Consider the following 12,084-nt stretch of genomic DNA (forward strand, 5'->3'; position numbering starts at 1 on the left):
GAAATAAGCTCAAGTTGTGGGGCTTTTTTTTTTTTTTCATTTGGTTTGTGTTTTTTTTTCCCCAGTTTATAAGAATTATACAGAATCTATTCATTTCAGTGAGTATTGTAGCTCTGTCTTAAATTTTAAATTAAGTCTTTGGGTATGTCCTCAGATATGGTGACAGCCATTTCAGCTTCATCGCCAAATGTACTGTTTTATGACATTTATTGAGTCAGATGATGGGCAGTGCTTTTGTTCACACACAATATAACTTAACCTCCTCTTGCTCCTCACCGTGTGACCCTCTTCTACAGCCTGTCTACCAGTAACCCCATATTCCCCAAAGCCAGCAGCCAAGTTCCCCAAACTATGTCCCGCACACAGCATATGTATAACATCTTCCTCCACCTCACATCCAGTCCTCCTCGGCCCCCCACACAGGGGAGACATCCAAGGGTTACAGAATTAATAGGCTCCCAAGGGCAGTCACAGCCACTGGGGATTCGGCCAATCCTTAGAAACACTGTCTTTTAGCTTACATAGAAATTAGAGAAATTTCAAGTTTAAAAAACAAATGTTTAGCTTTTCTACAGTGCAGGAGAGATTGAACATATATACTAGCAACATCCAGCACGAGTGTCTTAAAAAGAAACATTCTAAAAATAAATAAATATCTTAATGTAATGGGTATTCTAAGAAAGCCATGCTTCCAAAAGAGAGCATGAAAGAATATAAATACAGAATTCTAATAATCCAAACAGCCTCATTTCTCTTCCCAGCTTTTCCCAAGCTTTTTGATCATCATGTAGTCTCTTAGACATGTTTGGTTATTGCTTACATGAATGAAATCCCTCTGAAACCTCTGCTATTATTCATTATTTATCCTGGTAAACCAGAGGTTGAAATTGCCAGATATTTCTGGACACAGACCCAGACAGCACTAGTGCTGTTCCTTCTGTTTTGGTGGTGTCACGGTGTCAAGTCAAACCCAGACACTGCAGACTTGTTGACTTTTAGGGTATGAAAGCTTTGCTTTGGTTTGTGATCATAAGATTCACCTACCTGGGAACACGCAGAACAAGTGAGGGTGCAAACATACCTAATCTGTACAGCCTTTTTTTTTTCCCCTATGCTTATTTCTCTCTCACTTTTTCCTTTGGACAAAACTTAAGCAACTGTAAGGGTGGAGTTTCCTATCAGAAGTGTTTTCAATAAATAAATCTGTTTTCTTTCCAAAAGTTCATCTGCTAAGCTGGCAAAGCCTTGAAGTATATTTCTGAAAAGATGCATGTTTCTAATGTGGAAGGTAGATCTGGCTCTAGACTTAATTTCATAGAATAGTCAGCAGTTTGATACTTTATATCTCATTGCCTTTGATAGTGTGCCATGAATCTTTCCCACTTCTTTAATTTGCAGGTCCCAGAGGAAAGCTGGAGATGTGCATACTGGAACAAGCTGTGCCAAGCTGAGATAGAAGATTTATGTCTCCTAAACTACCCACACCGATGGGTGTTCGAAGAGCTGTGGCTGCATCCTTCTGCCTCAGAGGCAAAGGGAGCAGAGCAGAGGAGTGAGAGCCTTGGGGTCAGGCTGTCATCCCTGGTGCCAGTGGCATGACAGTCAGGGTGGCAAGACCCAGCGCTACTGAGAGGAGCCTTTGCACCTCCCTTCAGCCCCTCACCACCACCACCAGCCCTTCCTCCTGTGGGGCTGCAGCCATCACACGGTCTCCTAGCCATGTGGTAGAGTACTTGCCCCATCTCTCCTCAGATATGAGTCCCTCTTTTGTCACTTGCTGATGCTTTGGCTCTCAGATCTCCTCTGCCTCCTGGGTTCAGAATGACACAAGAGGGGACAGAAAGAGTATACAAGGGGATATGTTTGCCTCAAGCTGACTTTCTAACTCAACAAGAACAAGGTGCTGACCCAAGGGGAATATATGCCTGCAATCTTGGTTTTAGCTGAAGAAATAAAAAAATAATAATAATATTCATATAATATTTCAAAGTGAAGGGTTAATGCTAAAGTTGTCTGGAATGATTCTAAGTGAAAGAAAGGGGATAAAACAGCACTCTTAACAGAAATATGAATTAAGTCTGGACCACACTACGGGAGCACCAAACACCAGGGCCAAAGTATAGTTGGAAAGATGCCATTTACAGGCTTTTTCTGTCACTAACTCTCACCTGAACTTTGCCTTTAAGATTAAACAGACGCCTTCTGAATTTTGTTTACCTGACTGAGAAAAGATGGTGTAGATTTTGTTTTCAAAAAGTGCATCTCGATTTTAGACCCTGGAGCAAAACCACAGTAGATCATTTCAAACCTCATGTGATCATGTGGTGGTGACTTGTTTCCATAATCTGCACCAGATTCTGTGATAAAGAAACTCAGCTTCTTCATGAAAAATTACCCCCCAAAATACTGTGACTCATGAGAAGATAGTATCAAAGGAGCAATTTATTGTGCAGTAACCACCCACATCCTGAACTCTCTCTGATCTCTGCTATGTCAGCTCAGCACTAATCGACACCGTGTAGGAATCCATGGCTATACGGGAGAGAAGCAGCAGGCAGGATAACATACAGGGACACAAGCAACTGAATATGTTTCAGAGCTATATCTTTTTTTCTGGGAGGATACCCTCGGCTCCAGGCCCCAGGGTGGGGACACAGCACCCTTTACTTAGTCCTCCTCCTCCCGTAATAATGCCTGTAAGCAGCAGCATAGCCATGGCGAGAAGCGTACAGTTCGCAGGGGTAGTAGTCTTCGCAGATCTCCCTCTGATGCTCCTGGGGTGCCTTATTACGTTCCCTGATCCTGCAGAAGTAGGATAGATGAGGAGTAAGTGCTGTCATCTTAAATATCTGTCTACAGCCCTTTCCCCACCCCCACCCCCCCCCAACACCCCACCAGGATTAAGGACCCAGCCCCAGTCCCCATCATCAAGCTACCAAGACCATGGCATACCAGCGTCTGTATTCACGACACCCAGGGGACTGATGTGAGTACAGGAGTGTTTTGCCTCCCCGGGTAACATTTTACTTCAGGGCTGAGTAGGGTGGTGGGGAGAGGGGTTTGGCTCCTGCCTCAGCCCGGTGCTGAAGGAAGAGACTTCCAGCCTTCTCCCTCCAGCTATTTCGCTATTCCCTAAACCCACGCATGGAGCAAAGAGCTGAAACACCTTGTGAAGGGGACAACATGGTGCTGCTGAGAGGGTTTGCCTCAGTGCCTCTCTAGGAAAGGATTTCTGTGCCTCGGCCTTTATTTTCACAAGCCCCACATGAGACATAAAACTGCCTCTATCTGCCTTATATAGATGAGGAAAGGAGGTCCACGGAAGGCCTTGTGATTTAGAAAAGGTCATGCAAATCCTGCATGAGACCTGAAGACTGGAACAAGATCTCACATTGAACTTTCTGGGTATCCCACACTGATTCCCTCTCCTTTTGTTGCTGCTTCCTTCAGACAAATTAAGCAGAGCCCTCCCCGTGCAGGATGTGCCCTCAAACACAAGGATCCACTCTCTGCTGCCTGAGCTCTGGCTTCTCCCAAGGTTGGGGACTTGACTGGCACCTCAAGCTGAGAGAGGGGCCGAGACTTCTCCGAAGTCACCATGGCTTCTTCCCCTGCTACCAGCCTGTGCTTGGCAAGGAGAAACCTCTCCCCACTCCCACCCTCAGTGCCCTGAGGCCACAACATACCTCTCCTGAGCAATAGCTTCTAGTCTCATGTCAGTTTGCATGAAGCCATTGGCCCTTCGCCTGTTGATGAAGGGATCTGAGAAGACAAGTTTTTGTTTTGTTTTGTTTCCAGAATATATAAACACTTTTCACGAGACTTGATTTCCACAAAGCCCATCTCCCACACTGGTGACAGCCTTCCTCTCTGCCCTCCCCTCACAGTGAAACCCAGGACCCTTTAATACTCCCCGCCATCCACCCTGCTGGCTCTCCCTATGGCTTGTGCAGCCTGTATGGAAGCTCAGGGTGCCCAAGGGAAAGCTACTGTGAGCCTGGTGCTGCAGCCTCCCTGACTGGAGCTTGGCCAAGAGGCGGGTGCCAAGCTGCGCAGACCGCAGGAGGCCTGGGCGCACTCGGTAAAATCAGCAGGATTGTGAAGCTACGAGTGGGAACAGGAAGGGCCTGAACAAGTTTATCTGCCTCCACAGTTAGGCAGTAGAAAAGGTCTGTGCTGAAATTTTGAACTGAAGTGTCTGAAGGTCCCTTCTGTCCTTTTTGAGAAGCAACAGAGTCCGACTGCAGAACTGAGGAGTCTGGGGATGTCCTTGTCATTGGCTTCCACTTGTGCCTTTGTGCTTCTGACTCGCTGCTCTGTGAAGTCCTTCTCCCAGATGGTCTAATTTCTTTTTAGCTTTGATCCATCTGTTCTCTAACCTCTCCAGGTTACTGCTCGTTCCTAAGTGACGCTCTCCACCATCTCCCACTGCTTCTGTGACACCAACTCTCATCCAGAACAAGGATGCCTCCTGCCCACACACCCCACCTGCTTCTTCCAAGGTGCTGAGAGTTCAGTTTTCCCTGTCTTTGGGTAAGGACAGCCAGTGTCACTGGCTCTTTCCACACTCCTCCCAGAGCTCTTTGAGCAATGCCCTTTTCTAATACCATTTAACCTGTTTTAGGTGCATGCAGCAGGGATCTAAGTTCATTGCTCTTTGTTTTCCAATTCTTATTACATTCTTTGCAAAGCACAGTGGTATGTACTTGTGCCCAAACATGTGAATTCTTTTTTAACTCTCTTCCCATTCATCCTGAAACTCTGACATCCAATAAATTCAATTTCCCTGAGCTGAGTGGTTCTGCCTATTTAATCCCCATAGTAAAGCACAAGGAAATGGTCTTGGAGATGTCTGCAGCACACTTTGAATTAAAAAAAAAAATAGTAAAGCAGTCTCTTACTGAGATACTCATGGGATTCCATGCTCTCGTGGGACTCTGGGGAAAGAAAGAGGAATAAGGAGTAAGACAGTGTATTCATGGCATTTGCAGTGTCTCACACACCACAGATCAGTAGAACATGCACACACAAATCAGAGAAACCAGATTTAAAGGCACCTGTTTAAGAGGAAAAGAAAGGGTTCAGTAGTGTCATGTAGTATTTATATGAGGAGTTTACAATGTTCATGTGTTTCGGATGGAGCTATCTGGTGTCCTAGGCAGGACTTCAAGGGTCACACTTGGTCTTCCAGTATGTGATTCTCAAGCATATTTCTTTCCTTCATGTTTTTGACACTACAATTTTTGCTTAACCTCAAAGCCTGCATGTGTGCTTAGGGAATGGATTAGCACAGGGAAGTGTGCTTGACTCTTGCATAAAATAGCATCTTAACTCCATCTGTATGCCTGACAGGAGGAAGGTGCTGATATTACAAAAGGGGAAAGGGAGATCTCCCCATTAACAAGGAAGAAGCCTTGACTTGGTGTGTAGTAGTCTAGCAATTGTGCCTTGCAAAATAGCCTGTGGGAGAGTCACAGCCCAAGCACCTCTGTATGGCTCAGCCTTTTAAGTTGTTCTGGTTATCAGCTGTGTCCCCAGCCATCCTGCAAGGTAACTATAAGTTGGAATGACCATATCAAAAATGATGTAGTCTCTTCCAAGTCCTGTTATTGTGATCCAGACAACAGAGGAGCAGGAAGAGGACCAGTCTGCAGTGTGAGCTGGAGCAGAGAGGAAGGGGCTGAAGCATCCTGGACTGCAAACCACAATGACTGGAGCTGGCTGCTCTGGAGCAGAGTTGACACAAGGGCAGGAAAGCAGGGTTAAAGGGAAAGAAAAAACAAAGGTGAATAAAAAAATCTGAACAGATCCAAATATGTCTGCAACTTTGGAGTTGTCGCTCTACCCAGTAAAAATGATCACCTACCATAGCAAGTAGCGGCCATGACCAAGGTAGCCAGGAGTGTAATGATGATGAGAGCGCGCATTGTGCAAGTGCAGGGAGGGCTCCCTCACTCCGTCTTCCTTGCTGTGTCTCGCTCTCTTCCCACAGAGGGCAGCCAGAGATCCTGGGCTGCCTGCAAAATTAGCAGTGGAATGTTTATTATGAAAACAGAGACAGGAGGGGGCCCACGAAAGAACCTGGGGAAGGCAATGGCTGGCTGGTACACACTCTTTATGGAGCTATTACAAAACATCCTCTATTAGCAGACTGAGTCAGGTTTTGGGAAGGAGGGGGCATGCCCCCTTCCTCTCTCAGTTCAGGGTGGGGGGCAGAGTTCACAGGCAAGCATGTCCCTTGCACTCAGAAACCTGGCCCGTGCAAGTGGAAGTTGTTCCAGGGGCTGCCAGGGGCCTGCAGGGAGAGGCGTGTGCTGATCCCAGATGTACATGTTTGCCTTTCTAATTTTTCCTCTGATCTGCTCTCTTTACCCTCGCCGTGCTCTGTCTGGAAACACAGCCCAGACTGTTCCGTCAGCTCTGCTGGTGGAGACACGGAGAGTAGGGCTTCAGACAGCTTCCTCCCCACTCAGCCCCCCTTCCTCCAGCTGGCCCCACTGCCCTCCCAGCCTGCCAGCTGCCAGAGCAGGAATCCAAGCCCCTTCCCACCTCCTGCTTTCCTGCTCCAGGAGTGACAAGCAGCAACACAGAAGGATCCCTTCTGCTGGAGGGATCATGAGCTTTGCATTGAGACCACAGCAGCAGCACCCATAACTCTATCTCTGCAGGTCCTCACTGTGCTCCTGCCCCTACACTGCTCCTCTGCCAAGGGACATCTTCCTGAAAGCAGGGGAGACCAGGTGAAAAGGTGAAAAGCAAAGGGGAGCAGTTTGCCAGAGGCGAGGCAGGGAGGGGAGGGGGATAACCAGTGCCTGCCATCCCTCCCTGTGGCAGCAGTGGGGCTGGGACCATGCACACTGCCTGCAGACGAGCCCAGGGCACAGTAACCATTGCTATGTGTGAGCCACACGCTGCAGTGACCGCCTGTTTTGCCCAGGTGTACACAGAACATGCACTCACCAGCCTGCGGGTCCCTACCCACATGCAGACATCAGGGTTTCTCTCTGACTGGGTGCAGGCTCCAGCAGGCTATTCCTACCAAGCCAGTGGGGTGGTGTCACTGCTGTCACCTGCAGAGGCCAGTCTGGGGAGCCACGCTGCAGGTGGCACAGTCAAAACCTACAGGGACAATCAGCCAGAGCCTAACACTTCCCCAGTAGGGAGTGAAACTTCAGTGGAACAAGATTACCTTTGCCTTTTCAATGCCAAACTCATGCTCTCTGCCTGAAGCATGTGGTCTCTGGGAGATGAACTGAGCAGGGCCTTCAGCTTCAGGCCAAACAGAAAGAATTGCTTTCCTTCCCCATTATCTCCCACAGAGAGCAGCTCAGTCCTTCACCATTAATGTCCCCCATACTACCCACATCCTGCCTGTTCACTGCTTTGCCTAAGATGAGGAGGAAAACTAGGTTGTGCGGTGACAGAAAAAAGTCTGCTCTAGTCACAGGGTCACAGAACTAAGACTTTTCTACTGTTCCTCTGTGCTCTGCCCTACTCTAGTCTCTTTAAGTGAATTCTCTGCTCCGGGATTGTTTTCATTCCTTGGAGTCCAGGGTTTTGGAGCTGGTGTTGAATGTGGATTTTATAGGTTTCCTGAATGTTTTGTACACTCTGGCAGCTCATCAGAACGGCCAAGGAAGGGAGGTTTGAGGGAGAGAGCCCAGCGGGAAAGCAGTGAGGCACAGGGAGGAAGACGCTGGGAATGCTGTGGAATGAAGGTGAGGCTGCACAGTGGGAAACTCCGGCAGACTTTCCAGCCAAACCCTCTTTATTTACCTATCAGAGCCTTCTCACTGGAAGACCGCTCCCATTTCAGAAACTCACTGATCCCAGTACGCCTGGAGCATCCCCTGCCATCACCACAGCAGAAACGCCACAAGCACCACTTTAACTCAAACATTTCACTTTTTGCCACAGAAGCAATGCATTTTCCAAGAGATGAGAGAACTTGCTGACTACACAGCTCTATGCCAACAACTGACTTCAGGAAACACATTCCCTTGCAAAGATACGTTGCCTCTTGACTCCCCCTGCACTCTGGATTCTTCAGCACACATCCCTCCTCCCCAGCATCAGCATGCTGCCCCAGAGGTAACACACCACAAAGTACAGGGAGCTAAATCCTCCTGCTTTCTAGAAGCATCCACTGGTTGGAAATACAGAAAGAGGAGGTAAGATAAACTGCCTGCAAATGCCAGGGAGATTTCCACAGTCCCCCCCAAAAAGGGGAGATCAGAAAAGCAGCCCTCTGGCCTGTCTCCTGCTGGAGCGGAGAACCACGATGTTACACACGCCATAGCAATCACTCCTAACATTTTGCAGCTGTGAAGCACCAGCAAGGCATTAATAATGAGCAGCCATCCAGGAAAAGTAAGGCGGTCCCTGCATACTCACTAAGCTGTCCTTCCTGGCCAGCCTGCAGCTCGTCTGAGGGGGCAGCTCTCCCGGCGTCCTGGACCCTGTACTGAAGGAGAGGGACCTTTTATTTATTAGCATTGATGAATGACTCCTCCCCTCTTCTGTCTCCCATTCCCGATCCACCCCCAGGCTTCCACCTTCTCAGTCAAAAACACCTTCTGCCCACAGCCAGGAAACAGAAACCTCAAGGAACTGAGCCAAGGGGGGAGAGGAGAGAGCCAGAACAGGCACCAAGGGCTAGTGGGGCACAGCCACAACCAGGCTGCATTTCTGTGCCCAGGAGCGGTGTGTGGGCAGAGGTCCAAGGACAAGCTCGGTCTTCCCCTTTGCAGCCTGATGCCCCCCATCTTCGGCCCCCTCCTTCCCCATCCACGCTCTGTTCAGAGCCACACTGATGGCCAGGCCATTGGCTCTTCCGTGGGAAGCACAAGCCCAGGAGGCCCTCGCCTGTCTCCTTGCATGTTCCTTTTGCGGCTGCCTGATGTCCCCTCCTCCAGACCCACAGCAGTGCTGGACAGCCCGCTGGACAACCCGGGACATGCCCAGCTCAGTGGGCTGTTGGGTTCCTGGGCTCCTGGCTCTGACTGTGCTGGAGGTGCCCAGGCCAGGAGCACGCACACACATCTCACCGGGGCAGTCCTTGCTCAGCCAAGATCAACCCCTGCTATGCCCAGTGGGGGTGCTGGCAGGTCTGGTCCCAAAGTAAGGGTAGGCACAACCTGAGGGACTAAGCTCAGGAGACCTGAGATGGAGGAGATGAGCAGCTGCAGAATCAGCAATCGTGAGGTTAAGAAAGAAAACCCATCGCATCTATTCACTAACCAAACAGCTGGTGGCTGTGGCTGGTTTGGCTCAGGAAAAGATCAAGTGTGACCTGACTTAGTGCCTTGGTTGCAAAATGAAAATGGCAGCATAACTGTGGAGTTACCACCGACTGTCTGGGACAGAGGTGGGTTTGCTGCAGTTTTGTAGGACACTTTGTCACCTCACAGTTAGCACATGCATCCTTGATCTATGTACTTTTGCCTGGTTCCCAAAGGCTCTTGTCCAAGGGTGGGATCTTTAGCTCCTACAGCGCTTGATGATTTTGACTGGGGAAAGTCCAGACCTACCGGTGGCTCGAAGGTACCACATCACATGTGTCCTTGCACAAGCAGCTCTTGGCTCTCAGAGCCTGAGAAAAACAACCTGACATGGAACTGTCTGGATTAGAGTCACACCATTATTTCCAGAGACAGTTTGCAGAGTTTTAGGGATGGTCAATACGTAGTCCGTGTAACCAGTGTTGGGTCTGGTTATTACATATTGAGTTCAGTGCACATGCACTTCCAGGGATGAAAGCTCTGCCCTGATCTCTGACATGGCAGAGATCTGTTTACTTATTTCATTCCTCCGAGGACAGGGGAGCAGGAGTAAAATGTTCCCCAGAAGTCTTCAGGGTGTAGGGGCATTGTCATGAGCCACCTTTGGAAAGTAGTGTAAAGAGCAGAACATTTCTTGCCCCCTCTTCTACCACCTTCCAGGGACAGCTGAATATTTGGCCCCGTGTTGTGCAGAACCCTGGGAGAAATCAGGGCACAGAAGATCTGTTTGTTCCATCTATCTGGGTATCAGGAAAGCTTTGGCCAAAGTGCCATCTGGCAAATTTTTAGTTAAGTTGGAGGAAATGAATGCTGAAGTCAAAAGTGAGAGATGGCAAGGAAGCAGACAAATGAGACAGAAGTTTGAGCAGTGGAAAAGAGAAAATGTTGAGAAATTACCATTTGAATTCTTCTTGGGATTAGCTTAGTTGAGTACTTCCGTTAATGATTGGCTCAGAAAAGGAATACTTCCTCAAAGAAGTTTTTTGATAACACAAAGCAGTAAAGCAACATCAGTGGAAGGGATTCCTGAGAGGTCCTATAGGAGGAAAAAGATGGCCTTGAAAGCTGGAATAACAGAAACAGGGTAACATGCAATAGTGCAAATGCAAGATCTTCCAAGGGGATTAGCAGAAAGAAAATCCTGCTGCTAACTAAGAGCTCATAAACTGGAAAAAATCAGGAAAAATAAACTATGAACCAACAGTCAGAAGGTGATTACAGAATGGTGATTCTGAAATGTCTACTGAGAATCTACCAGCAGAGATGGGCAACTGTTAGTGCCACTTGATTAGGATACCAATGAGACCTCAGCAGGAGTCCTCTGTATGGCCCAGGTCACTCGTGTTCAGGGAAGAACTCCCGTGGAAATAAATGAGAATGGTGTAAATGAGGCTGTTAAGGGAAAAACAAACAAACAAACAAAAAAAACTGCTCATTGAGCTTAATGAAGGGATATAATTTGCTCTCTATAAATGTGTTGTGATAAGCACTAGGGAGGTAGAATTATTAAAGCCAAGGGACAGTACTTGAACAAAAACACATGGGTATTGTTTATGTCCCTGAAGAGACAGAGGCTTGAAATGGGACGTTTCCTAACCATGATAGCTGTGGGTTCTGAAACAACCCCTAGGGGTGTACTGGAAATAAAACCTAATTGCCAGTCTATTTTCCTGCTATAAAAGCCTTGTGGTCAACAAGGAGAGGCTCAGTGACTCCCACAGGTGATGGCAAAAAGATCTGTCGTTTTGGGGGTGACTGCAAATCACCCCCCACAAGTGCCCAGCACACTGAGTGTCCAGCTTTTATACCTCTAGGAGGGCTTTGGCAGAATCACTCACTGAGCACCGACCACAGCAAGGGAATAAACCCCATCAGCCCCATGGCAGAGATTTCTAAATCCAGGTTGCCCAGAGTATCAAGTGACTGAACTCACTGACCTGGAGAGCCCTTCCCAGGCTTGCTCTGATGTTTCAGGATTTAAGTTAGTCAACCACCATATGGGCTATGGCTTAGCGATTTCTCAACATGATAAACAAGTGCTTTTTGGAACAGCTAGTTCTACAGCACATGAGAAAACAAGACTTTATTTTTACTTTTTCATTTAGTCCTAAGTAATACCTAGGAACAGATCCAAGAAGCGAGTATAAATGAGCCACTAAGTAACAGTGTCCGAGTATTCACGATATAATTAAAGTCAACAACCTCATAAAATAAATCGTGCTGAAAACTAGCATACTGACACTAAGCTTTAGAAAAGGAGATGTTTTTTAAACACAGGAGCTAGTCAAAAGACTATGAAATAAAAATAAACGGAACACATTTCAGACATTTAGAGAACTTGATATACATATCTGGACGTGTGCTAGCTCTGGCAGCAAACTCACTCAGCTACCCGATATTAACCCTAAAACTAGTTCAAAAGTCATTTTTTCAACCTGGGAAAAACATACATTTAAACATTTCAAAACTAGATTTAAAAAGCACCAAAGATTAAAAGAAATAGGGTACACATAAGCAAGAGAAATCTAGTTTCACAGCGATCAAACAAATTTTTTTCAAAGTAACTGAAGTGATTTATTTCCATTTCAGTGGAGGGGTGGGGAGAAAGGAGTAATTTCATAAGAAGTGTGTTTTAGGGTTTTTTTTTTCAAAAAATATTTAAGGACATATATTTGAAATCTGTTTCTACCTTTCCCTTGTGAAGAATCTTGTCATCAGCATTACAGCTTTGTGCAAAAAGAAAAGTTTCAAGTGGGAAAAAAACGATTAGTTCTGATTAAAATTTCTTCTAATGAAGCAAATA

The 12,084-nt window shown here is 47.2% G+C and overlaps 1 protein-coding gene across 1 annotated transcript; it reads right to left on the reverse strand.

The window, feature by feature from the left end:
* Window positions 1–2,424: 2,424 nt before the first annotated feature.
* On the reverse strand, window positions 2,425–8,528 carry MGP (matrix Gla protein). Its single transcript, XM_083821200.1, has 5 exons — window positions 8,395–8,528; window positions 5,867–6,017; window positions 4,902–4,937; window positions 3,687–3,762; window positions 2,425–2,802 (listed from the first exon to the last, which is right to left on the reverse strand). The coding sequence occupies exons 2-5, from the start codon at window positions 5,925–5,927 to the stop codon at window positions 2,664–2,666; spliced, it is 312 nt and encodes a 103-aa protein (XP_083677326.1). The 5' UTR covers window positions 5,928–6,017; window positions 8,395–8,528; the 3' UTR covers window positions 2,425–2,663.
* Window positions 8,529–12,084: the final 3,556 nt, after the last annotated feature.

This window comes from Anser anser (genome assembly GCF_964211835.1).
Source record: "Anser anser genome assembly, chromosome: 1".
NCBI lineage: Eukaryota > Metazoa > Chordata > Aves > Anseriformes > Anatidae > Anser > Anser anser.

Coding starts and splice junctions, on each gene's coding strand:
- MGP (XM_083821200.1), bottom strand. CDS start 5,927: ATGCGCGCTCTCATCATCATTACACTCCTGGCTACCTTGGTCATGGCC. Junction 4,938..5,866: donor CATGGCCGCTACTTGCTATG/GTAGGTGATCAT, acceptor TTCTTTCCCCAG/AGTCCCACGAGAGCATGGAA. Junction 3,763..4,901: donor GGAATCCCATGAGTATCTCA/GTAAGAGACTGC, acceptor TTGTCTTCTCAG/ATCCCTTCATCAACAGGCGA.